At 40.9% G+C, this 26965-nt stretch overlaps 1 protein-coding gene across 16 annotated transcripts in view; it reads right to left on the reverse strand.

Moving 5' to 3' along the window:
- Positions 1–26965, reverse strand: part of LOC106595038 (putative E3 ubiquitin-protein ligase HERC1) — a 242358-nt gene that overhangs the window by 90874 nt on the left and 124519 nt on the right. For all 16 annotated transcript variants that reach the window (XM_082969826.1, XM_082969834.1, XM_082969831.1 and 13 more), the window contains 6 exons: positions 26654–26936; positions 23709–23907; positions 23409–23575; positions 22708–22830; positions 16631–16871; positions 15978–16099 (listed from right to left, as the gene is read on the reverse strand). In XM_082969826.1, coding sequence (XP_082825952.1) covers positions 15978–16099; positions 16631–16871; positions 22708–22830; positions 23409–23575; positions 23709–23907; positions 26654–26936 — 1135 coding nt within the window. The remainder of the gene's footprint in view (positions 1–15977; positions 16100–16630; positions 16872–22707; positions 22831–23408; positions 23576–23708; positions 23908–26653; positions 26937–26965) is intronic.

Below are 26965 nucleotides of genomic sequence, written 5' to 3' on the forward strand. Positions count from 1 at the left end.
GTATATATTAGAATAGCAGAGAGGAGAGGGTATATGTTAGAATAGTATAGAGGAGAGGGTATATGTCAGAATAGTATAGAGGAGAGGGTATATGTTAGTATAGTATAGAGGAGAGGGTATATGTTAGAATAGTATAGAGGAGAGGGTATATGTTAGAATAGTATAGAGGAGAGGGTATATGTTAGAATAGTATAGAGGTGAGGGTATATGTTAGAATAGTATAGAGGAGAGGGTATATATTAGTATAGTATAGAGGAGAGGGTATATATTAGAATAGTATAGAGGAGAGGGTATATATTAGAATAGTATAGAGGAGAGGAGAGGGTATATGTTAGAATAGTATAGAGGAGAGGGTATATGTTAGTATAGTATAGAGGAGAGGGTATATATTAGAATAGTATAGAGGAGAGGGTATATATTAGAATAGTATAGAGGAGAGGGTATATGTTAGAATAGTATAGAGGTGAGGGTATATGTTAGAATAGTATAGAGGAGAGGGTATATATTAGTATAGTATAGAGGAGAGGGTATATGTTAGAATAGTATAGAGGTGAGGGTATATGTTAGAATAGTATAGAGGAGAGGGTATATATTAGTATAGTATAGAGGAGAGGGTATATATTAGAATAGTATAGAGGAGAGGGTATATATTAGAATAGTATAGAGGAGAGGGAATATATTAGAATAGTATAGAGGAGAGGGTATATGTTAGAATAGTATAGAGGAGAGGGTATATGTTAGTATAGTATAGAGGAGAGGAGAGGGTATATGTTAGTATAGTATAGAGGAGAGGGTATATGTTAGAATAGTATAGAGGAGAGGGTATATGTTAGAATAGTATAGAGGAGAGGAGAGGGTATATGTTACAATAGTATAGAGGAGAGGAGAGGGTATATGTTAGAATAGTATAGAGGAGAGGGTATATGTTAGAATAGTATAGAGGAGAGGGTATATATTAGTATAGTATAGAGGAGAGGGTATATGTTAGTATAGCAGAGAGGAGAGGGTATATGTTAGAATAGTATAGAGGAGAGGGTATATGTCAGAATAGTATAGAGGAGAGGGTATATGTTAGAACAGTATAGAGGAGAGGGTATATGTTAGAATAGTATAGAGGAGAGGGTATATATTAGTATAGTATAGAGGAGAGGGTATATGTTAGTATAGCAGAGAGGAGAGGGTATATGTTAGAATAGTATAGAGGAGAGGGTATATGTCAGAATAGTATAGAGGAGAGGAGAGGGTATATGTTAGAATAGTCGAGAGGAGAGGGTATATATTAGTATAGTATAGAGGAGAGGGTATATGTTAGAATAGTATAGAGGAGAGGGTATATGTTAGAATAGTATAGAGGAGAGGGTATATGTTAGAATAGTATAGAGGAGAGGAGAGTGTATATGTTACAATAGTATAGAGGAGAGGAGAGGATATATGTTAGAATAGTCGAGAGGAGAGGGTATATATTAGTATAGTATAGAGGAGAGGGTATATGTTAGAATAGTATAGAGGAGAGGGTATATATTAGAATAGCAGAGAGGAGAGGGTATATGTTAGAATAGTATAGAGGAGAGGGTATATGTTAGAATAGTATAGAGGAGAGGAGAGGGTATATGTTAGAATAGTCGAGAGGAGAGGGTATATATTAGTATAGTATAGAGGAGAGGGTATATGTTAGAATAGTATAGAGGAGAGGTTATATATTAGAATAGCAGAGAGGAGAGGAGAGGGTATATGTTAGTATAGTATAGAGGAGAGGAGAGGGTATATGTTAGTATAGTATAGAGGAGAGGGTATATGTTAGAATAGTATAGAGGAGAGGGTATATATTAGTATAGTATAGAGGAGAGGGTATATGTTAGAATAGTATAGAGGAGAGGGTATATGTTAGAATAGTATAGAGGAGAGGAGAGGGTATATGTTAGTATAGTATAGAGGAGAGGAGAGGGTATATGTTAGTATAGTATAGAGGAGAGGGTATATGTTAGAATAGTATAGAGGAGAGGGTATATGTCAGAATAGTATAGAGGAGAGGGTATATGTTAGTATAGTATAGAGGAGAGGGTATATGTTAGAATAGTATAGAGGAGAGGGTATATGTTAGAATAGTATAGAGGAGAGGGTATATATTAGTATAGTATAGAGGAGAGGGTATATATTAGAATAGTATAGAGGAGAGGGTATATATTAGAATAGTATAGAGGAGAGGAGAGGGTATATGTTAGAATAGTATAGAGGAGAGGGTATATGTTAGTATAGTATAGAGGAGAGGAGAGGGTATATGTTAGAATAGTATAGAGGAGAGGGTATATATTAGAATAGTATAGAGGAGAGGGTATATGTTAGAATAGTATAGAGGAGAGGGTATATATTAGAATAGTATAGAGGAGAGGAGAGGGTATATGTTAGTATAGTATAGAGGAGAGGGTATATGTTAGTATAGAGGAGAGGAGAGGGTATATGTTAGTATAGTATAGAGGAGAGGGTATATGTTAGAATAGTATAGAGGAGAGGGTATATGTTAGTATAGTATAGAGGAGAGGGTATATGTTAGTATAGTATAGAGGAGAGGGTATATGTTAGAATAGTATAGAGGAGAGGGTATATGTTAGAATAGTATAGAGGAGAGGAGAGGGTATATGTCAGAATAGTATAGAGGAGAGGAGAGGGTATATGTTAGAATAGTATAGAGGAGAGGGTATATGTTAGAATAGTATAGAGGAGAGGGTATATATTAGTATAGTATAGAGGAGAGGGTATATGTTAGTATAGCAGAGAGGAGAGGGTATATGTTAGAATAGTATAGAGGAGAGGGTATATGTCAGAATAGTATAGAGGAGAGGAGAGGGTATATGTTAGAATAGTATAGAGGAGAGGGTATATGTTAGAATAGCAGAGAGGAGAGGGTATATGTTAGAATAGCAGAGAGGAGAGGGTATATGTTAGAATAGCAGAGAGGAGAGGGTATATGTTAGAATAGTATAGAGGAGAGAGTATATATTAGTATAGTATAGAGGAGAGGGTATATGTTAGAATAGTATAGAGGAGAGGGTATATATTAGAATAGCAGAGAGGAGAGGGTATATGTTACAATAGTATAGAGGAGAGGAGAGGGTATATGTTAGAATAGTAGAAAGGAGAGAGTATATATTAGTATAGTATAGAGGAGAGGGTATATGTTAGAATAGTATAGAGGAGAGGGTATATATTAGAATAGCAGAGAGGAGAGGGTATATGTTAGAATAGTATAGAGGAGAGGAGAGGGTATATGTTAGTATAGTATAGAGGAGAGGAGAGGGTATATGTTAGAATAGTATAGAGGAGAGGAGAGGGTATATGTCAGTATAGTATAGAGGAGAGGGTATATGTTAGAATAGCAGAGAGGAGAGGGTATATGTTACAATAGTATAGAGGAGAGGGTATATGTCAGAATAGTAGAAAGGAGAGAGTATATATTAGTATAGTATAGAGGAGAGGGTATATATTAGTATAGTATAGAGGAGAGGGTATATGTTAGAATAGCAGAGAGGAGAGGGTATATGTTAGAATAGTATAGAGGAGAGGGTATATGTCAGAATAGTATAGAGGAGAGGGTATATGTTAGTATAGTATAGAGGAGAGGGTATATGTTAGAATAGTATAGAGGAGAGGGTATATGTTAGAATAGTATAGAGGAGAGCGTATATGTTAGAATAGTATAGAGGAGAGGGTATATGTTAGAATAGTATAGAGGAGAGGAGAGGGTATATGTCAGAATAGTATAGAGGAGAGGAGAGGGTATATGTTAGAATAGTATAGAGGAGAGGGTATATGTCAGAATAGTATAGAGGAGAGGGTATATGTTAGTATAGTATAGAGGAGAGGGTATATGTTAGAATAGTATAGAGGAGAGGGTATATGTTAGAATAGTATAGAGGAGAGGGTATATATTAGTATAGTATAGAGGAGAGGGTATATATTAGAATAGTATAGAGGAGAGGGTATATGTCAGAATAGTATAGAGGAGAGGGTATATATTAGAATAGTATAGAGGAGAGGAGAGGGTATATGTTAGAATAGTATAGAGGAGAGGGTATATGTTAGTATAGTATAGAGGAGAGGAGAGGGTATATGTTAGAATAGTATAGAGGAGAGGGTATATATTAGAATAGTATAGAGGAGAGGGTATATGTTAGAATAGTATAGAGGAGAGGGTATATATTAGAATAGTATAGAGGAGAGGAGAGGGTATATGTTAGTATAGTATAGAGGAGAGGGTATATGTTAGTATAGAGGAGAGGAGAGGGTATATGTTAGTATAGTATAGAGGAGAGGGTATATGTTAGAATAGTATAGAGGAGAGGGTATATGTTAGTATAGTATAGAGGAGAGGGTATATGTTAGTATAGTATAGAGGAGAGGGTATATGTTAGAATAGTATAGAGGAGAGGGTATATGTTAGAATAGTATAGAGGAGAGGAGAGGGTATATGTTACAATAGTATAGAGGAGAGGAGAGGGTATATGTTAGAATAGTATAGAGGAGAGGGTATATGTTAGAATAGTATAGAGGAGAGGGTATATATTAGTATAGTATAGAGGAGAGGGTATATGTTAGTATAGCAGAGAGGAGAGGGTATATGTTAGAATAGTATAGAGGAGAGGGTATATGTCAGAATAGTATAGAGGAGAGGAGAGGGTATATGTTAGAATAGTATAGAGGAGAGGGTATATGTTAGAATAGCAGAGAGGAGAGGGTATATGTTAGAATAGCAGAGAGGAGAGGGTATATGTTAGAATAGCAGAGAGGAGAGGGTATATGTTAGAATAGTATAGAGGAGAGAGTATATATTAGTATAGTATAGAGGAGAGGGTATATGTTAGAATAGTATAGAGGAGAGGGTATATATTAGAATAGCAGAGAGGAGAGGGTATATGTTAGAATAGTATAGAGGAGAGGAGAGGGTATATGTTAGTATAGTATAGAGGAGAGGAGAGGGTATATGTTAGAATAGTATAGAGGAGAGGGTATATGTTACAATAGTATAGAGGAGAGGAGAGGGTATATATTAGTATAGTATAGAGGAGAGGGTATATGTTAGAATAGTATAGAGGAGAGGGTATATGTTACAATAGTATAGAGGAGAGGAGAGGGTATATATTAGTATAGTATAGAGGAGAGGGTATATGTTAGAATAGCAGAGAGGAGAGGGTATATGTTACAATAGTATAGAGGAGAGGGTATATGTCAGAATAGTAGAAAGGAGAGAGTATATATTAGTATAGTATAGAGGAGAGGGTATATGTTAGAATAGTATAGAGGAGAGGGTATATATTAGAATAGTATAGAGGAGAGGGTATATGTTAGTATAGTATAGAGGAGAGGGTATATATTAGTATAGTATAGAGGAGAGGGTATATATTAGAATAGCAGAGAGGAGAGGGTATATGTTAGAATACTATAGAGGAGAGGGTATATGTTAGAATAGTATAGAGGAGAGGAGAGGGTATATGTTAGTATAGTATAGAGGAGAGGAGAGGGTATATGTTAGTATAGTATAGAGGAGAGGGTATATATTAGTATAGTATAGAGGAGAGGGTATATGTTAGAATAGTATAGAGGAGAGGGTATATATTAGTATAGTATAGAGGAGAGGGTATATGTTAGAATAGCAGAGAGGAGAGGGTAAATGTTAGAATAGTATAGAGGAGAGGGTATATGTCAGAATAGTATAGAGGAGAGGGTATATGTTAGTATAGTATAGAGGAGAGGGTATATGTTAGAATAGTATAGAGGAGAGGGTATATGTTAGAATAGTATAGAGGAGAGGGTATATGTTAGAATAGTATAGAGGAGAGCGTATATGTTAGAATAGTATAGAGGAGAGGGTATATGTTAGAATAGTATAGAGGAGAGGAGAGGGTATATGTCAGAATAGTATAGAGGAGAGGAGAGGGTATATGTTAGAATAGTATAGAGGAGAGGGTATATGTCAGAATAGTATAGAGGAGAGGGTATATGTTAGAATAGTATAGAGGAGAGGGTATATGTTAGAATAGTATAGAGGAGAGGGTATATGTTAGAATAGTATAGAGGAGAGGGTATATATTAGAATAGTATAGAGGAGAGGGTATATGTTAGAATAGTATAGAGGAGAGGGTATATGTCAGAATAGTATAGAGGAGAGGGTATATGTTACAATAGTATAGAGGAGAGGGTATATGTTAGAATAGTATAGAGGAGAGGGTATATGTTAGAATAGTATAGAGGAGAGGGTATATGTTAGAATAGTATAGAGGAGAGGGTATATGTTACAATAGTATAGAGGAGAGGAGAGGGTATATGTTAGTATAGTATAGAGGAGAGGGTATATATTAGAATAGTATAGAGGAGAGGGTATATGTTAGAATAGTATAGAGGAGAGGGTATATGTTACAATAGTATAGAGGAGAGGAGAGGGTATATGTTAGAATAGTATAGAGGAGAGGGTATATATTAGAATAGTATAGAGGAGAGGGTATATGTTAGTATAGTATAGAGGAGAGGGTATATATTAGTATAGTATAGAGGAGAGGGTATATATTAGTATAGTATAGAGGAGAGGGTATATATTAGTATAGTATAGAGGAGAGGGTATATGTTAGAATAGTATAGAGGAGAGGGTATATATTAGTATAGTATAGAGGAGAGGGTATATGTTAGTATAGTATAGAGGAGAGGGTATATGTTAGTATAGTATAGAGGAGAGGGTATATGTTAGAATAGTATAGAGGAGAGGGTATATGTTAGAATAGTATAGAGGAGAGGAGAGGGTATATGTTACAATAGTATAGAGGAGAGGAGAGGGTATATATTAGTATAGTATAGAGGAGAGGGTATATATTAGTATAGTATAGAGGAGAGGGTATATATTAGTATAGTATAGAGGAGAGGGTATATGTTAGTATAGTATAGAGGAGAGGGTATATGTTAGTATAGTATAGAGGAGAGGGTATATGTTAGAATAGTATAGAGGAGAGGGTATATGTTAGAATAGTATAGAGGAGAGGAGAGGGTATATGTTACAATAGTATAGAGGAGAGGAGAGGGTATATGTTAGAATAGTATAGAGGAGAGGGTATATGTTAGAATAGTATAGAGGAGAGGGTATATATTAGTATAGTATAGAGGAGAGGGTATATGTTAGTATAGCAGAGAGGAGAGGGTATATGTTAGAATAGTATAGAGGAGAGGGTATATGTCAGAATAGTATAGAGGAGAGGAGAGGGTATATGTTAGAATAGTATAGAGGAGAGGGTATATGTTAGAATAGCAGAGAGGAGAGGGTATATGTTAGAATAGCAGAGAGGAGAGGGTATATGTTAGAATAGCAGAGAGGAGAGGGTATATGTTAGAATAGTATAGAGGAGAGAGTATATATTAGTATAGTATAGAGGAGAGGGTATATGTTAGAATAGTATAGAGGAGAGGGTATATATTAGAATAGCAGAGAGGAGAGGGTATATGTTAGAATAGTATAGAGGAGAGGAGAGGGTATATGTTAGAATAGTAGAAAGGAGAGAGTATATATTAGTATAGTATAGAGGAGAGGGTATATGTTAGAATAGTATAGAGGAGAGGGTATATATTAGAATAGCAGAGAGGAGAGGGTATATGTTAGAATAGTATAGAGGAGAGGAGAGGGTATATGTTAGTATAGTATAGAGGAGAGGAGAGGGTATATGTTAGAATAGTATAGAGGAGAGGAGAGGGTATATGTTAGTATAGTATAAAGGAGAGGAGAGGGTATATGTTAGTATAGTATAGAGGAGAGGGTATATATTAGTATAGTATAGAGGAGAGGGTATATATTAGTATAGTATAGAGGAGAGGGTATATGTTAGTATAGTATAGAGGAGAGGGTATATATTAGAATAGTATAGAGGAGAGGGTATATATTAGTATAGTATAGAGGAGAGGGTATATGTTAGAATAGCAGAGAGGAGAGGGTATATGTTACAATAGTATAGAGGAGAGGGTATATGTCAGAATAGTAGAAAGGAGAGAGTATATATTAGTATAGTATAGAGGAGAGGGTATATGTTAGAATAGTATAGAGGAGAGGGTATATATTAGAATAGCAGAGAGGAGAGGGTATATGTTAGAATACTATAGAGGAGAGGGTATATGTTAGAATAGTATAGAGGAGAGGAGAGGGTATATGTTAGTATAGTATAGAGGAGAGGAGAGGGTATATGTTAGTATAGTATAGAGGAGAGGGTATATATTAGTATAGTATAGAGGAGAGGGTATATGTTAGAATAGCAGAGAGGAGAGGGTATATGTTAGAATAGTATAGAGGAGAGGGTATATGTCAGAATAGTATAGAGGAGAGGGTATATGTTAGTATAGTATAGAGGAGAGGGTATATGTTAGAATAGTATAGAGGAGAGGGTATATGTTAGAATAGTATAGAGGAGAGGGTATATGTTAGAATAGTATAGAGGAGAGCGTATATGTTAGAATAGTATAGAGGAGAGGGTATATGTTAGAATAGTATAGAGGAGAGGAGAGGGTATATGTCAGAATAGTATAGAGGAGAGGAGAGGGTATATGTTAGAATAGTATAGAGGAGAGGGTATATGTCAGAATAGTATAGAGGAGAGGGTATATGTTAGAATAGTATAGAGGAGAGGGTATATGTTAGAATAGTATAGAGGAGAGGGTATATGTTAGAATAGTATAGAGGAGAGGGTATATATTAGAATAGTATAGAGGAGAGGGTATATGTTAGAATAGTATAGAGGAGAGGGTATATGTCAGAATAGTATAGAGGAGAGGGTATATGTTAGAATAGTATAGAGGAGAGGGTATATGTTAGAATAGTATAGAGGAGAGGGTATATGTTAGAATAGTATAGAGGAGAGGGTATATGTTAGAATAGTATAGAGGAGAGGGTATATGTTACAATAGTATAGAGGAGAGGAGAGGGTATATGTTAGTATAGTATAGAGGAGAGGGTATATATTAGAATAGTATAGAGGAGAGGGTATATGTTAGAATAGTATAGAGGAGAGGGTATATGTTACAATAGTATAGAGGAGAGGAGAGGGTATATGTTAGAATAGTATAGAGGAGAGGGTATATATTAGAATAGTATAGAGGAGAGGGTATATGTTAGAATAGTATAGAGGAGAGGGTATATATTAGTATAGTATAGAGGAGAGGGTATATATTAGTATAGTATAGAGGAGAGGGTATATATTAGTATAGTATAGAGGAGAGGGTATATGTTAGAATAGTATAGAGGAGATGAGAGGGTATATGTTACAATAGTATAGAGGAGAGGAGAGGGTATATGTTAGAATAGTCGAGAGGAGAGGAGAGGGTATATATTAGTATAGTATAGAGGAGAGGGTATATGTTAGAATAGTATAGAGGAGAGGGTATATATTAGAATAGTATAGAGGAGAGGGTATATGTTAGAATAGTATAGAGGAGAGGGTATATGTTAGAATAGTATAGAGGAGAGGGTATATGTTAGAATAGTATAGAGGAGAGGAGAGGGTATATGTTAGTATAGTATAGAGGAGAGGGTATATGTTAGAATAGTATAGAGGAGAGGGTATATATTAGAATAGCAGAGAGGAGAGGGTATATGTTAGAATAGTATAGAGGAGAGGGTATATGTTAGAATAGTATAGAGGAGAGGAGAGGGTATATGTTAGTATAGTATAGAGGAGAGGGTATATGTTAGAATAGCAGAGAGGAGAGGGTATATGTTAGAATAGTATAGAGGAGAGGGTATATGTCAGAATAGTATAGAGGAGAGGGTATATGTTAGTATAGTATAGAGGAGAGGGTATATGTTAGAATAGTATAGAGGAGAGGGTATATGTTAGAATAGTATAGAGGAGAGGGTATATGTTAGAATAGTATAGAGGTGAGGGTATATGTTAGAATAGTATAGAGGAGAGGGTATATATTAGTATAGTATAGAGGAGAGGGTATATATTAGAATAGTATAGAGGAGAGGGTATATATTAGAATAGTATAGAGGAGAGGAGAGGGTATATGTTAGAATAGTATAGAGGAGAGGGTATATGTTAGTATAGTATAGAGGAGAGGGTATATATTAGTATAGTATAGAGGAGAGGGTATATATTAGAATAGTATAGAGGAGAGGGAATATATTAGAATAGTATAGAGGAGAGGGTATATGTTAGAATAGTATAGAGGAGAGGGTATATGTTAGTATAGTATAGAGGAGAGGAGAGGGTATATGTTAGTATAGTATAGAGGAGAGGGTATATGTTAGAATAGTATAGAGGAGAGGGTATATGTTAGAATAGTATAGAGGAGAGGAGAGGGTATATGTTAGTATAGTATAGAGGAGAGGGTATATGTTAGAATAGTATAGAGGAGAGGGTATATGTTAGTATAGTATAGAGGAGAGGGTATATGTTAGTATAGTATAGAGGAGAGGGTATATGTTAGAATAGTATAGAGGAGAGGGTATATGTTAGAATAGTATAGAGGAGAGGAGAGGGTATATGTTACAATAGTATAGAGGAGAGGAGAGGGTATATGTTAGAATAGTATAGAGGAGAGGGTATATGTCAGAATAGTATAGAGGAGAGGGTATATGTTAGTATAGTATAGAGGAGAGGGTATATGTTAGAATAGTATAGAGGAGAGGGTATATGTTAGAATAGTATAGAGGAGAGCGTATATGTTAGAATAGTATAGAGGAGAGGGTATATGTTAGTATAGCAGAGAGGAGAGGGTATATGTTAGAATAGTATAGAGGAGAGGGTATATGTCAGAATAGTATAGAGGAGAGGAGAGGGTATATGTTAGAATAGTATAGAGGAGAGGGTATATGTTAGAATAGCAGAGAGGAGAGGGTATATGTTAGAATAGCAGAGAGGAGAGGGTATATGTTAGAATAGCAGAGAGGAGAGGGTATATGTTAGAATAGTATAGAGGAGAGAGTATATATTAGTATAGTATAGAGGAGAGGGTATATGTTAGAATAGTATAGAGGAGAGGGTATATATTAGAATAGCAGAGAGGAGAGGGTATATGTTACAATAGTATAGAGGAGAGGAGAGGGTATATGTTAGAATAGTAGAAAGGAGAGAGTATATATTAGTATAGTATAGAGGAGAGGGTATATGTTAGAATAGTATAGAGGAGAGGGTATATATTAGAATAGCAGAGAGGAGAGGGTATATGTTAGAATAGTATAGAGGAGAGGAGAGGGTATATGTTAGAATAGTATAGAGGAGAGGAGAGGGTATATGTTAGTATAGTATAAAGGAGAGGAGAGGGTATATGTTAGTATAGTATAGAGGAGAGGGTATATATTAGTATAGTATAGAGGAGAGGGTATATGTTAGAATAGCAGAGAGGAGAGGGTATATGTTAGAATAGTATAGAGGAGAGGGTATATGTCAGAATAGTATAGAGGAGAGGGTATATGTTAGTATAGTATAGAGGAGAGGGTATATGTTAGAATAGTATAGAGGAGAGGGTATATGTTAGAATAGTATAGAGGAGAGGGTATATGTTAGAATAGTATAGAGGAGAGCGTATATGTTAGAATAGTATAGAGGAGAGGGTATATGTTAGAATAGTATAGAGGAGAGGAGAGGGTATATGTCAGAATAGTATAGAGGAGAGGAGAGGGTATATGTTAGTATAGTATAAAGGAGAGGAGAGGGTATATGTTAGTATAGTATAGAGGAGAGGGTATATATTAGTATAGTATAGAGGAGAGGGTATATGTTAGAATAGCAGAGAGGAGAGGGTATATGTTAGAATAGTATAGAGGAGAGGGTATATGTCAGAATAGTATAGAGGAGAGGGTATATGTTAGTATAGTATAGAGGAGAGGGTATATGTTAGAATAGTATAGAGGAGAGGGTATATGTTAGAATAGTATAGAGGAGAGGGTATATGTTAGAATAGTATAGAGGAGAGCGTATATGTTAGAATAGTATAGAGGAGAGGGTATATGTTAGAATAGTATAGAGGAGAGGAGAGGGTATATGTCAGAATAGTATAGAGGAGAGGAGAGGGTATATGTTAGAATAGTATAGAGGAGAGGGTATATGTCAGAATAGTATAGAGGAGAGGGTATATGTTAGAATAGTATAGAGGAGAGGGTATATATTAGAATAGTATAGAGGAGAGGGTATATGTTAGAATAGTATAGAGGAGAGGGTATATGTCAGAATAGTATAGAGGAGAGGGTATATGTTAGAATAGTATAGAGGAGAGGGTATATGTTAGAATAGTATAGAGGAGAGGGTATATGTTAGAATAGTATAGAGGAGAGGGTATATATTAGAATAGTATAGAGGAGAGGGTATATATTAGAATAGTATAGAGGAGAGGGTATATGTTAGAATAGTATAGAGGAGAGGGTATATGTCAGAATAGTATAGAGGAGAGGAGAGGGTATATGTTAGTATAGTATAGAGGAGAGGGTATATATTAGAATAGTATAGAGGAGAGGGTATATGTTAGAATAGTATAGAGGAGAGGGTATATGTTACAATAGTATAGAGGAGAGGAGAGGGTATATGTTAGAATAGTATAGAGGAGAGGGTATATATTAGAATAGTATAGAGGAGAGGGTATATGTTAGTATAGTATAGAGGAGAGGGTATATATTAGTATAGTATAGAGGAGAGGGTATATATTAGTATAGTATAGAGGAGAGGGTATATATTAGTATAGTATAGAGGAGAGGGTATATGTTAGAATAGTATAGAGGAGAGGGTATATATTAGTATAGTATAGAGGAGAGGGTATATGTTAGTATAGTATAGAGGAGAGGGTATATGTTAGTATAGTATAGAGGAGAGGGTATATGTTAGAATAGTATAGAGGAGAGGGTATATGTTAGAATAGTATAGAGGAGAGGAGAGGGTATATGTTACAATAGTATAGAGGAGAGGAGAGGGTATATGTTAGAATAGTATAGAGGAGAGGAGAGGGTATATGTTACAATAGTATAGAGGAGAGGAGAGGGTATATATTAGTATAGTATAGAGGAGAGGGTATATATTAGTATAGTATAGAGGAGAGGGTATATATTAGTATAGTATAGAGGAGAGGGTATATGTTAGTATAGTATAGAGGAGAGGGTATATGTTAGTATAGTATAGAGGAGAGGGTATATGTTAGAATAGTATAGAGGAGAGGGTATATGTTAGAATAGTATAGAGGAGAGGAGAGGGTATATGTTACAATAGTATAGAGGAGAGGAGAGGGTATATGTTAGAATAGTATAGAGGAGAGGGTATATGTTAGAATAGTATAGAGGAGAGGGTATATATTAGTATAGTATAGAGGAGAGGGTATATGTTAGTATAGCAGAGAGGAGAGGGTATATGTTAGAATAGTATAGAGGAGAGGGTATATGTCAGAATAGTATAGAGGAGAGGAGAGGGTATATGTTAGAATAGTATAGAGGAGAGGGTATATGTTAGAATAGCAGAGAGGAGAGGGTATATGTTAGAATAGCAGAGAGGAGAGGGTATATGTTAGAATAGCAGAGAGGAGAGGGTATATGTTAGAATAGTATAGAGGAGAGAGTATATATTAGTATAGTATAGAGGAGAGGGTATATGTTAGAATAGTATAGAGGAGAGGGTATATGTTAGTATAGTATAGAGGAGAGGAGAGGGTATATGTTAGAATAGTATAGAGGAGAGGAGAGGGTATATGTTAGAATAGTAGAAAGGAGAGAGTATATATTAGTATAGTATAGAGGAGAGGGTATATATTAGTATAGTATAGAGGAGAGGGTATATGTTAGAATAGTATAGAGGAGAGGGTATATATTAGAATAGCAGAGAGGAGAGGGTATATGTTAGAATAGTATAGAGGAGAGGAGAGGGTATATGTTAGTATAGTATAGAGGAGAGGAGAGGGTATATGTTAGAATAGTATAGAGGAGAGGAGAGGGTATATGTTAGTATAGTATAAAGGAGAGGAGAGGGTATATGTTAGTATAGTATAGAGGAGAGGGTATATGTTAGAATAGCAGAGAGGAGAGGGTATATGTTACAATAGTATAGAGGAGAGGGTATATGTCAGAATAGTAGAAAGGAGAGAGTATATATTAGTATAGTATAGAGGAGAGGGTATATGTTAGAATAGTATAGAGGAGAGGGTATATATTAGAATAGCAGAGAGGAGAGGGTATATGTTAGAATACTATAGAGGAGAGGGTATATGTTAGAATAGTATAGAGGAGAGGAGAGGGTATATGTTAGTATAGTATAGAGGAGAGGAGAGGGTATATGTTAGTATAGTATAGAGGAGAGGGTATATATTAGTATAGTATAGAGGAGAGGGTATATGTTAGAATAGCAGAGAGGAGAGGGTATATGTTAGAATAGTATAGAGGAGAGGGTATATGTCAGAATAGTATAGAGGAGAGGGTATATGTTAGTATAGTATAGAGGAGAGGGTATATGTTAGAATAGTATAGAGGAGAGGGTATATGTTAGAATAGTATAGAGGAGAGGGTATATGTTAGAATAGTATAGAGGAGAGGAGAGGGTATATGTCAGAATAGTATAGAGGAGAGGAGAGGGTATATGTTAGAATAGTATAGAGGAGAGGGTATATGTCAGAATAGTATAGAGGAGAGGGTATATGTTAGAATAGTATAGAGGAGAGGGTATATGTTAGAATAGTATAGAGGAGAGGGTATATGTTAGAATAGTATAGAGGAGAGGGTATATGTTAGAATAGTATAGAGGAGAGGGTATATGTTACAATAGTATAGAGGAGAGGAGAGGGTATATGTTAGTATAGTATAGAGGAGAGGGTATATATTAGAATAGTATAGAGGAGAGGGTATATGTTAGAATAGTATAGAGGAGAGGGTATATGTTACAATAGTATAGAGGAGAGGAGAGGGTATATGTTAGAATAGTATAGAGGAGAGGGTATATATTAGAATAGTATAGAGGAGAGGGTATATGTTAGTATAGTATAGAGGAGAGGGTATATATTAGTATAGTATAGAGGAGAGGGTATATATTAGTATAGTATAGAGGAGAGGGTATATATTAGTATAGTATAGAGGAGAGGAGAGGGTATATGTTAGTATAGTATAGAGGAGAGGAGAGGGTATATGTTAATATAGTATAGAGGAGAGGGTATATATTAGTATAGTATTGAAGGTTAGTGACACAGAGCTCCAGGATTCTGCTGTAGGGCTGAACCTTCTCTATGAGACTGGCTGTGATGGGCCTGCACCGAGCGTTACAGACCAGCTAGAGAGGAGAGACGGATGGGACCTCCCCATACCATATTACCACCATACCATATTACCACCCTTCTCTATGTATTATGATTCTCATGATTCTCATGATTCTAGAGAGAGAGAGAGAGAGACAGAGAGAGACAAAGAGAGACAGAGAGAGAGACAGAGAGAGAGACAGAGAGAGAGACAGAGAGAGAGAGACAGAGAGAGACAGAGAGAGACAGAGAGAGAGAGACAGAGAGAGAGAGACAGAGAGAGAGAGACAGAGAGAGACAGAGAGAGAGAGAGAGAGACAGTGAGAGAGAGACAGTGAGAGAGAGACAGCGAGACAGAGAGAGAGAGAGACAGAGAGAGAGAGACAGTGAGAGAGAGACAGCGAGACAGAGAGAGAGAGAGAGAGACAGTGAGAGAGAGACAGTGAGAGAGAGACAGCGAGACAGAGAGAGAGAGAGACAGAGAGAGAGAGACAGAGAGAGAGACAGAGAGAGAGAGACAGAGAGAGAGAGACAGAGAGAGAGACAGAGAGAGAGAGACAGAGAGAGACAGAGAGAGAGAGAGAGAGAGACAGTGAGAGAGAGACAGTGAGAGAGAGACAGCGAGACAGAGAGAGAGAGAGAGACAGAGAGAGAGAGACAGAGAGAGAGAGAGAGAGAGAGAGAGAGAGAGACAGAGAGAGAGAGAGAGAGAGAGAGAGAGAGAGAGACAGAGAGAGAGAGAGAGAGACATTCACCAGCGCGGGCCAGCAGTGTCCTAGCAGCCAGGTCAAAGCGGTGTTTCCTGCTGACAGCAGAGCGACCTCTGGGTGTTGGACCAGAGGAGGCAGAGGCACTGTCCTGGTCCAGACCCTCTGGACTGCAGGGACACACAAACACAGCACTCACACAGTCAGTAAACATGGGGAAACAACTGGCTGTTTTACACATGGAAACTGACAACAGGGACAACACAACCCTCACACAAATCAGAAACATGGAAACAGATGATGTAATATCGCTTTCAATGAGAACTAGTACTTCAATAGCAAACAGTATAGACGGCATCCCTGACTCGTTCTGCGCTGTAGCAGGATGTACTGTAATACATATATATATATATATATACACACTGAATTGCATGTTATTGTTGAATACTAAATCTAAAGCAGTTGTATCCAAGTGCTACTAAGCACCAAAAAGACAGGAGGAACAAGGCACTTTTCATATAATTCATTAAAATGCCTTTATATTGTATGGCATGTTCAATGGAAACAAAGTTTAAAAACTCTGTCTGCATGGCCTTCGTCAGAGAGTACTACTAAGCACACTATGTCTAATAGAAGCCTGGAGACAGTCATATCTGACCCTGAGGGACCGTCCTCTAGAACAGCTTCAGTTAATAATGTACCTCTCACTGAAGCCCTCCTCCATGTCTGCAGCGTCAGCGTTGGCCATATCTCCAGGGGAGTGTAGGTAGCTCCTCTCCAGACTCTTACCCCCTCCCGAGGCTGTGGCCCCTGGGCACGAGGAGCTGTCTGACCCGCGTCCTCCAGAGTGGCTCTCATCCTGGTCCTCCTCTGTTCCAGGGTGTTCTATCATCCACATAGCCAGGACCGTTATGTTCTGGGCATCAGCCTCGCCACGAGTACCTGGGGGGGGGGCAGATAGGAACGGATGACAGACTGCTGGTGAAATAAACGCCAGTGTTGCTGCTAACAGGGGGCGGCAGGAGGCCACCAGGTTAGAGCGTTTGGCCAGTAACTGAAAAGTCGCTGGTTTTAAATTCCTGAGCTGAAAAGGTGACGAAAAATAATAAATCTGTCCCTTGAGCAAGGCACTTAACCCCAGTTGCTCCGTGGGCGACGGACAACGCTGACCCTGGTCGTGACCCCACTCCCTGCAGGTGTCTCAGGGCGACGGACAACGCTGACCCTGGTCGTGACCCCACTCCCTGCAGGTGTCTCAGGGCGACGGACAACGCTGACCCTGGTCGTGACCCCACTCCCTACAGGTGTCTCAGGGCGACGGACAACGCTGACCCTGGTCGTGACCCCACTCCCTACAGGTGTCTCAGGGCGACGGACAACGCTGACCCTGGTCGTGACCCCACTCCCTACAGGTGTCTCAGGGCGACGGACAACGCTGACCCTGGTCGTGACCCCACTCCCTGCAGGTGTCTCAGGGCGACGGACAATGCTGACCCTGGTCGTGACCCCACTCCCTGCAGGTGTCTCAGGGGGACGGACAACGCTGACCCTGGTCGTGACCCCACTCCCTGCAGGTGTCTCAGGGGGACGGACAACGCTGACCCTGGTCGTGACCCCACTCCCTGCAGGTGTCTCAGGGGGACGGACAACGCTGACCCTGGTCGTGACCCCACTCCCTGCAGGTGTCTCAGGGGGACGGACAACGCTGACCCTGGTCGTGACCCCACTCCCTGCAGGTGTCTCAGGGGGACGGACAACGCTGACCCTGGTCGTGACCCCACTCCCTGCAGGTGTCTCAGGGGGACGGACAACGCTGACCCTGGTCGTGACCCCACTCCCTGCAGGTGTCTCAGAGGGACGGACAACGCTGACACTGGTCGTGACCCCACTCCCTACAGGTGTCTCAGGGGGACGGACAACGCTGACCCTGGTCGTGACCCCACTCCCTACAGGTGTCTCAGAGGGACGGACAACGCTGACCCTGGTCGTGACCCCACTCCCTGCAGGTGTCTCAGGGGGACGGACAACGCTGACCCTGGTCGTGACCCCACTCCCTGCAGGTGTCTCAGGGGGACGGACAACGCTGACCCTGGTCGTGACCCCACTCCCTGCAGGTGTCTCAGGGGGACGGACAACGCTGACCCTGGTCGTGACCCCACTCCCTGCAGGTGTCTCAGAGGGACGGACAACGCTGACACTGGTCGTGACCCCACTCCCTACAGGTGTCTCAGGGGGACGGACAACGCTGACCCTGGTCGTGACCCCACTCCCTACAGGTGTCTCAGGGGGACAGACAACGCTGACCCTGGTCGTGACCCCACTCCCTGCAGGTGTCTCAGGGGGACGGACAACGCTGACCCTGGTCGTGACCCCACTCCCTGCAGGTGTCTCAGGGCGACGGACAACGCTGACCCTGGTCGTGACCCCACTCCCTGCAGGTGTCTCAGAGGGACGGACAACGCTGACCCTGGTCGTGACCCCACTCCCTGCAGGTGTCTCAGGGGGACGGACAACGCTGACCCTGGTCGTGACCTCACTCCCTGCAGGTGTCTCAGGGGGACGGACAACGCTGACCCTGGTCGTGACCCCACTCCCTGCAGGTGTCTCAGGGGGACGGACAACGCTGACCCTGGTCGTGACCTCACTCCCTGCAGGTGTCTCAGGGGGACGGACAACGCTGACCCTGGTCGTGACCCCACTCCCTACAGGTGTCTCAGGGGGACGGACAACGCTGACCCTGGTCGTGACCCCACTCCCTGCAGGTGTCTCAGGGGGAGTTGGGATATGAAACATTTACATTAAACACTTGTAATGATGTACACTTGAACAAGTCTGTAAACGGGAGGAATATAAGCGCCCCTCCCCCCCCAGAATGATTATTACCAGTATAGGTTCCTTCACTGTCCTCATCCTGGGTTCAACCAGTCTACTCACAAACACACCTCACCCTGGTCCTTGTACCAGTATAGGTTCCTTCACTGTCCTCATCCCGTGTTTAACCAGTCTGCTCACAAACACACGTCACCCTGGTCCTTGTACCAGTATAGGTTCCTTCACTGTCCTCACCCCGGGTTCAACCAGTCTGCTCACAAACACAGGTCACCCTGGTCCTTGTACCAGTATAGGTTCCTTCACTGTCCTCACCCCGGGTTCAACCAGTCTGCTCACAAACACACGTCACCCTGGTCCTTGTACCAGTATAGGTTCCTTCACTGTCCTCACCCCGGGTTCAACCAGTCTGCTCACAAACACAGGTCACCCTGGTCCTTGTTTGTAGCCTTTATTTTAACAGGGAAGACAACGCACCAACAGATTCAGCTATTTAAAAAAAGGCACCAATTGGAAAGCTCCATCGGTACCATTTCAAGCTAGCTGTGGAGTGAGCTTACGGCACGTTCTGAACTCTGTTACATTGGCTGGGAGAGAGATGGTCCATTATAAGTGGTTGTATCCTGAATGGCCATTGGCTGGGAGAGAGATGGTCCATTATAAGTGGTTGTATCCTGAATGGCCATTGGCTGGGAGAGAGATGGTCCATTATAAGTGGTTGTATCCTGAATGGCCATTGGCTGGGAGAGAGATGGTTCATTATAAGTGGTTGTATCCTGAATGGCCATTGGCTGGGAGAGAGATGGTCCATTATAAGTGGTTGTATCCTGAATGGCCATTGGCTGGGAGAGAGATGGTCCATTATAAGTGGTTGAATCCTGAATGGCCATTGGCTGGGTAATCACTCATCCATATATTTATATGTACATATTCTTATTCCATCCCTTTAGATTTGTGTATATTAGGTAGTTGTTATGGAATTGTTAGATTACTTGTTAGATATTACTGCACTGTTGGAACTAGAAGCACAAGCATTTCACTACACTCGCATTAACATCTGTTAACCATGTGTATGTGACCAATAACACCTGTTAACCATGTGACCAATAACATCTGTTAACCATGTGTATGTGACCAATAACATCTGTTAACCATGTGACCAATAGCATCTGTTAACCATGTGACCAATAGCATCTGTTAACCATGTGACCAATAGCATCTGTTAACCATGTGACCAATAGCATCTGTTAACCATGTGACCAATAGCATCTGTTAACCATGTGACCAATAGCATCTGTTAACCATGTGTATGTGACCAATAACATCTGTTAACCATGTGACCAATAACATCTGCTAACCATGTGACCAATAACATCTGTTAACCATGTGACCAATAGCATCTGTTAACCATGTGACCAATAGCATCGGTTAACCATGTGACCAATAGCATCTGTTAACCATGTGACCAATAGCATCTGTTAACCATGTGTATGTGACCAATAACATCTGTTAACCATGTGACCAATAGCATCTGTTAACCATGTGACCAATAGCATCGGTTAACCATGTGACCAATAGCATCTGTTAACCATGTGACCAATAACATCTGCTAACCATGTGTATGTGACCAATAACATCTGCTAACCATGTGACCAATAACATCTGCTAACCATGTGACCAATAACATCTGTTAACCATGTGACCAATAACATCTGCTAACCATGTGACCAATAACATCTGTTAACCATGTGACCAATAACATCTGCTAACCATGTGACCAATAGCATCTGTTAACCATGTGACCAATAGCATCTGCTAACCATGTGACCAATAACATCTGCTAACCATGTGACCAATAACATCTGTTAACCATGTGACCAATAACATCTGCTAACCATGTGACCAATAACATCTGCTAACCATGTGACCAATAACATCTGCTAACCATGTGACCAATAACATGTGATTTGAAGACTGTCCCTGTAGTCTCCAGAGTCTTGGTATGAGGTAGTATATAGTGGAGTCTGTACCTGTAGTCTTGGTATGAGGTAGTATATAGTGAAGTCTAGCTGTAGTCTTGGTATGAGGTAGTGTATAGTGGAGTCTAGCTGTAGTCTTGGTATGAGGTAGTGTATAGTGGAGTCTAGCTGTAGTCTTGGTATGAGGTAGTGGATAGTGAAGTCTGTACCTGTAGTCTAGGTATGAGGTAGTGTATAGTGGAGTCTGTACCTGTAGTCTTGGTATGAGGTAGTGTATAGTAGAGTCTGTACCTGAAGTCTTGGTATGAGGTAGTGTATAGTGGAGTCTGTATCTGTAGTCTTGGTATGAGGTAGTGTATAGTGGAGTCTGTACCTGTAGTCTTTGTATGAGGTAGTGTATAGTAGAGTCTGTACCTGAAGTCTTGGTATGAGGTAGTGTATAGTGGAGTCTGTATCTGTAGTCTTGGTATGAGGTAGTGTATAGTGGAGTCTGTACCTGTAGTCTTTGTATGAGGTAGTATATAGTGGAGTCTGTACCTGTAGTCTTGGTATGAGGTAGTGTATAGTGAAGTCTGTACCTGTAGTCTTGGTATGAGGTAGTGTATAGTGAAGTCTGTACCTGTAGTCTTGGTATGAGGTAGTATATAGTGGAGTCTGTACCTGAAGTCTTGGTATGAGGTAGTATATAGTGGAGTCTGTACCTGTAGTCTTGGTATGAGGTAGTGTATAGTGAAGTCTAGCTGTAGTCTTGGTATGAGGTAGTGTATAGTGGAGTCTGTATCTGTAGTCTTGGTATGAGGTAGTGTATAGTGGAGTCTGTACCTGTAGTCTTGGTATGAGGTAGTATATAGTGGAGTCTGTACCTGTAGTCTTGGTATAAGGTAGTATATAGTGAAGTCTGTACCTGTAGTCTTGGTATGAGGTAGTGTATAGTGGAGTCTGTATCTGTAGTCTTGGTATGAGGTAGTGTATAGTGGAGTCTGTACCTGTAGTCTTGGTATGAGGTAGTATATAGTGGAGTCTGTACCTGTAGTCTTGGTATGAGGTAGTGTATAGTGGAGTCTGTACCTGTAGTCTTGGTATGAGGTAGTGTATAGTGGAGTCTGTACCTGTAGTCTTGGTATGAGGTAGTATATAGTGGAGTCTGTACCTGTAGTCTTGGTATGAGGTAGTATATAGTGGAGTCTGTACCTGTAGTCTTGGTATGAGGTAGTGTATAGTGGAGTCTGTATCTGTAGTCTTGGTATGAGGTAGTGTATAGTGGAGTCTGTACCTGTAGTCTTGGTATGAGGTAGTGTATAGTGGAGTCTGTACCTGTAGTCTTGGTATGAGGTAGTATATAGTGGAGTCTGTACCTGTAGTCTTGGTATGAGGTAGTGTATAGTGGAGTCTGTACCTGTAGTCTTGGTATGAGGTAGTATATAGTGGAGTCTGTACCTGTAGTCTTGGTATGAGGTAGTATATAGTGGAGTCTGTACCTGTAGTCTTGGTATGAGGTAGTGTATAGTGGAGTCTGTATCTGTAGTCTTGGTATGAGGTAGTATATAGTGGAGTCTGTACCTGTAGTCTTGGTATGAGGTAGTATATAGTGGAGTCTGTACCTGTAGTCTTGGTATGAGGTAGTGTATAGTAGAGTCTGTACCTGAAGTCTTGGTATGAGGTAGTGTATAGTGGAGTCTGTATCTGTAGTCTTGGTATGAGGTAGTGTATAGTGGAGTCTGTACCTGTAGTCTTTGTATGAGGTAGTGTATAGTAGAGTCTGTACCTGAAGTCTTGGTATGAGGTAGTGTATAGTGGAGTCTGTATCTGTAGTCTTGGTATGAGGTAGTATATAGTGGAGTCTGTACCTGTAGTCTTGGTATGAGGTAGTATATAGTGGAGTCTGTACCTGTAGTCTTGGTATGAGGTAGTATATAGTGGAGTCTGTACCTGTAGTCTTGGTATGAGGTAGTATATAGTGGAGTCTGTACCTGTCCCTGTAGCCTCCAGAGCCTTGGTGATCTGCCTCAGAGAGAAGCCCATCTCCAGGAGGGGCACAGCGATGGCCGGGGGGGGAGGGGAGGTGGACAGTCTGCTGCTGGGGTCCGACAGGGCTGGAGAGGACAACAATTACAGGACAGGAAGTTACCATCACATACAGACAAACAGGATGTTACCATCACATACAGACAAACAGGATGTTACCATCACATACAGAGACAAACAGGACTGGGGAGGATGTTACCATCACATACAGGACTGGGGAGGATGTTACCATCACATACAGGACTGGGGAGGATGTTACCATCACATACAGAGACATACAGGACTGGGGAGGATGTTACCATCACATACAGGACTGGGGGAGGATGTTACCATCACATACAGGACTGGGGAGGATGTTACCATCACATACAGGACTGGGGAGGATGTTACCATCACATACAGGACTGGGGAGGATGTTACCATCACATACAGGACTGGGGGAGGATGTTACCATCACATACAGGACTGGGGAGGATGTTACCATCACATACAGGACTGGGGAGGATGTTACCATCACATACAGGACTGGGGAGGATGTTACCATCACATACAGGACTGGGGAGGATGTTACCATCACATACAGGACTGGGGAGGATGTTACCATCACATACAGGACTGGGGGAGGTGCTTGGTGTGTAATACATACATGTCCCTGTCCTGTTGGCTGGTCTGGACGTCTGGGTCTCGGGGGAGGAGAGGCTCTGTCTCCGGCCCACCTCATCAGAGGGAGACGTGGGGAGAGAAGACACCGGGGGCGTCTGGGCACGACGCGTTGGCAGCAGAGTGGTGGTCGGGTAGCTTGAGAACATTTGCCTGTAAAGACGAGGCATTGTAATAAAAGCCTTGACTTTAAAAGGTATTCACAGTGTGTGTGTGTGTGTGTGTGTATATGTATATATATATATATATATATATATATATATATATAGAGAGAGGTTCTATATACCTGAGCAGGCTAAGAGGCATGACCCCAGGGGACTCTGAGGCAGGGACAGTCTCTGTGTCAGTAACAGGTGTTGTGGCTGTGGTAGTGTCCTCCAGAGAGGAGCTCATGAAGGAGGTGGTGCTGGAGGCAGAGGGGCTGGTGGTGATGGGGGTCTGGGCCTGCTGCTCTCCCTGCGCACCCTCCTCACACTCTGGGTCAGCTAACACACCGGGAGAGAGACCACACACACTTAGTACAGAGTTACAACAGAGTTACAGAGTTACAACAGGGTTACAACAGGGTTACAACAGAGTTACAACAGGGGTTACAACAGAGTTACAACAGGGGTTACAACAGAGTTACAACAGGGTTACAACAGAGTTACAACAGGGGTTACAACAGAGTTACAACAGGGTTACAACAGAGTTACAACAGAGTTACAACAGGGTTACAACAGAGTTACAACAGAGTTACAACAGAGTTACAACAGAGTTACAACAGGGATACAACAGAGTTACAACAGGGTTAGAACAGAGTTACAACAGGGTTAGAACAGAGTTACAACAGGGTTACAACAGAGATTCAACAGGGTTACAACAGGGATACAACAGGGATACAACAGGGATACAACAGAGTTACAACAGAGTTACAACAGAGTTACAACAGGGTTAGAACAGAGTTACAACAGGGTTACAACAGAGATTCAACAGGGTTACAACAGGGATACAACAGGGATACAACAGAGTTACGACAGAGTTACAACAGAGTTACAACAGAGTTACAACAGGCATTCAACAGGGATTCAACAGGGATACAACAGAGTTACAACAGGGATTCAACAGGGATACAACAGAGTTACAACAGGGATTCAACAGAGTTACAACAGAGTTACAACAGGGATTCAACAGGGATTCAACAGGGATTCAACAGAGTTACAACAGAGTTACAACAGGGATACAACAGGGATTCAACAGGGTTACAACAGAGTTACAACAGAGTTACAACAGAGTTACAACAGGGATTCAACAGGGATTAAACAGGGATACAACAGGGATACAACAGGGATACAACAGAGTTACAACAGGGATTCAACAGGGATACAACAGGGATACAACAGAGTTTCAACAGGGATTCAACAGGGATACAACAGAGTTACAACAGGGATTCTACAGGGATACAACAGAGTTACAACAGAGATTCAACAGGGATTCAACAGGGATACAACAGGGATACAACAGAGTTACAACAGAGTTACAACAGAGTTACAACAGGGATTCAACAGGGATACAACAGAGTTACAACAGGGATTCAACAGGGATACAACAGAGTTACAACAGGGATTCAACAGGGATTCAACAGAGTTACAACAGGGATACAACAGGGATTCAACAGAGTTACAACAGGGATTCAACAGGGTTACAACAGAGTTACAACAGAGTTACAACAGAGTTACAACAGGGATTCAACAGAGTTACAACAGGGATACAACAGAGTTACAACAGAGTTACAACAGGGTTAGAACAGAGTTACAACAGGGTTAGAACAGAGTTACAACAGGGATTCAACAGGGTTACAACAGAGTTACAACAGAGTTCCAACAGAGTTACAACAGGGATTCAACAGAGTTACAACAGGGATTCAACAGAGTTACAACAGGGATACAACAGGGATTCAACAGAGTTACAACAGGGATTCAACAGGGATACAACAGAGTTACAACAGAGTTACAACAGAGATTGAACAGGGATACAACAGGGATACAACAGAGTTACAACAGAGTTACAGAGTTACAACAGGGTTACAACAGAGATTCAACAGGGATTCAACAGGGATACAACAGGGATACAACAGAGTTACAACAGAGTTACAACAGAGTTACAACAGGGATTCAACAGGGATACAACAGGGATACAGAGTTACAACAGAGTTACAACAGAGTTACAACAGGGATACAACAGAGTTACAACAGAGTTACAACAGAGTTACAGAGTTACAACAGGGTTACAACAGAGATTCAACAGGGATTCAACAGGGATACAACAGAGTTACAACAGAGTTACAACAGAGTTACAACAGGGATTCAACAGGGATACAACAGGGATACAGAGTTACAACAGAGTTACAACAGAGTTACAACAGGGATACAACAGAGTTACAACAGAGTTACAACAGGGATTCAACAGAGTTACAACAGAGTTACAACAGAGTTACAACAGAGATTCAACAGGGATTCAACAGGGATACAACAGAGTTACAACAGGGATACAGAGTTACAACAGAGTTACAACAGAGTTACAACAGGGATTCAACAGGGATTCAACATAGTTACAACAGAGATACAACAGGGATTCAACAGGGATTCAACATAGTTACAGCAGGGATACAACAGGGATTCAACAGGGATTCAACAGAGTTACAACAGAGTTACAACAGGGTTACAACAGGGTTACAACAGGGTTACAACAGGGATTTAACAGGGTTACAACAGGGATTCAACAGGGTTACAACAGAGTTACAACATAGTTACAACAGGGATTCAACAGGGTTACAACAGAGTTACAACAGAGTTACAACAGGGTTACAACAGAGAACAGAGTTAGAACAGTGAACAGAGTTAGAACAGTGAACAGGGTTAGAACAGTGAACAGAGTTAGAACAGGGTTAAAACAGGTTTAGCACAGAGTTTTTTTCTCTTTATATTTCTTGACACGTTACAACATCAGATCGTCTGAGAAGCCTTCAAGGTAACTAGCTCGCTAGCTTGTAATCCTGGATGTGTAGTCAACCACATTAATATATGTTTAGACCACAGGAAGGCCCCAGGAAGACCCCAGGAAGGCCCCAGGAAGACCCCGGGAAGGCCCCAGGAATACCCCAGGAATACCCCAGGAAGACCCCAGTCCAGGGCCAGAGATGGAAAAGCCTTCCCTAACAAACAACATGTTATTTTTCTCAGTGTTACTCACCAGGTCTGGCCTTGCCCCCACTGCAGTGTTCGTCCAGCAGCCCGCTGACCACCAATTTATAGATCATGGCCTGAGTCCTCTCCAAATCGGCCAATCCCAACGCCCGCTTGATGGGTGACCTCATCACGGCCCGCTTGACCATGTGACGCATCAGGAACTGCAGTGCCGCCCTCATCTCAACTTCCTCCTGGCACACGGGTGAGGGCGCTGCGCCACTAGGGGTGGACCCGGCGTTCAGGTCTGCATTGTGTCCACTGGGAGCAGGCTCCGGCTGAACCTGGACCTATTACAGAGTGGGCCGTTAGCAGACAT

Source organism: Salmo salar, chromosome 26 (genome assembly GCF_965601325.2).
Source record: "Salmo salar chromosome 26, fSalSal1, whole genome shotgun sequence".
NCBI lineage: Eukaryota > Metazoa > Chordata > Actinopteri > Salmoniformes > Salmonidae > Salmo > Salmo salar.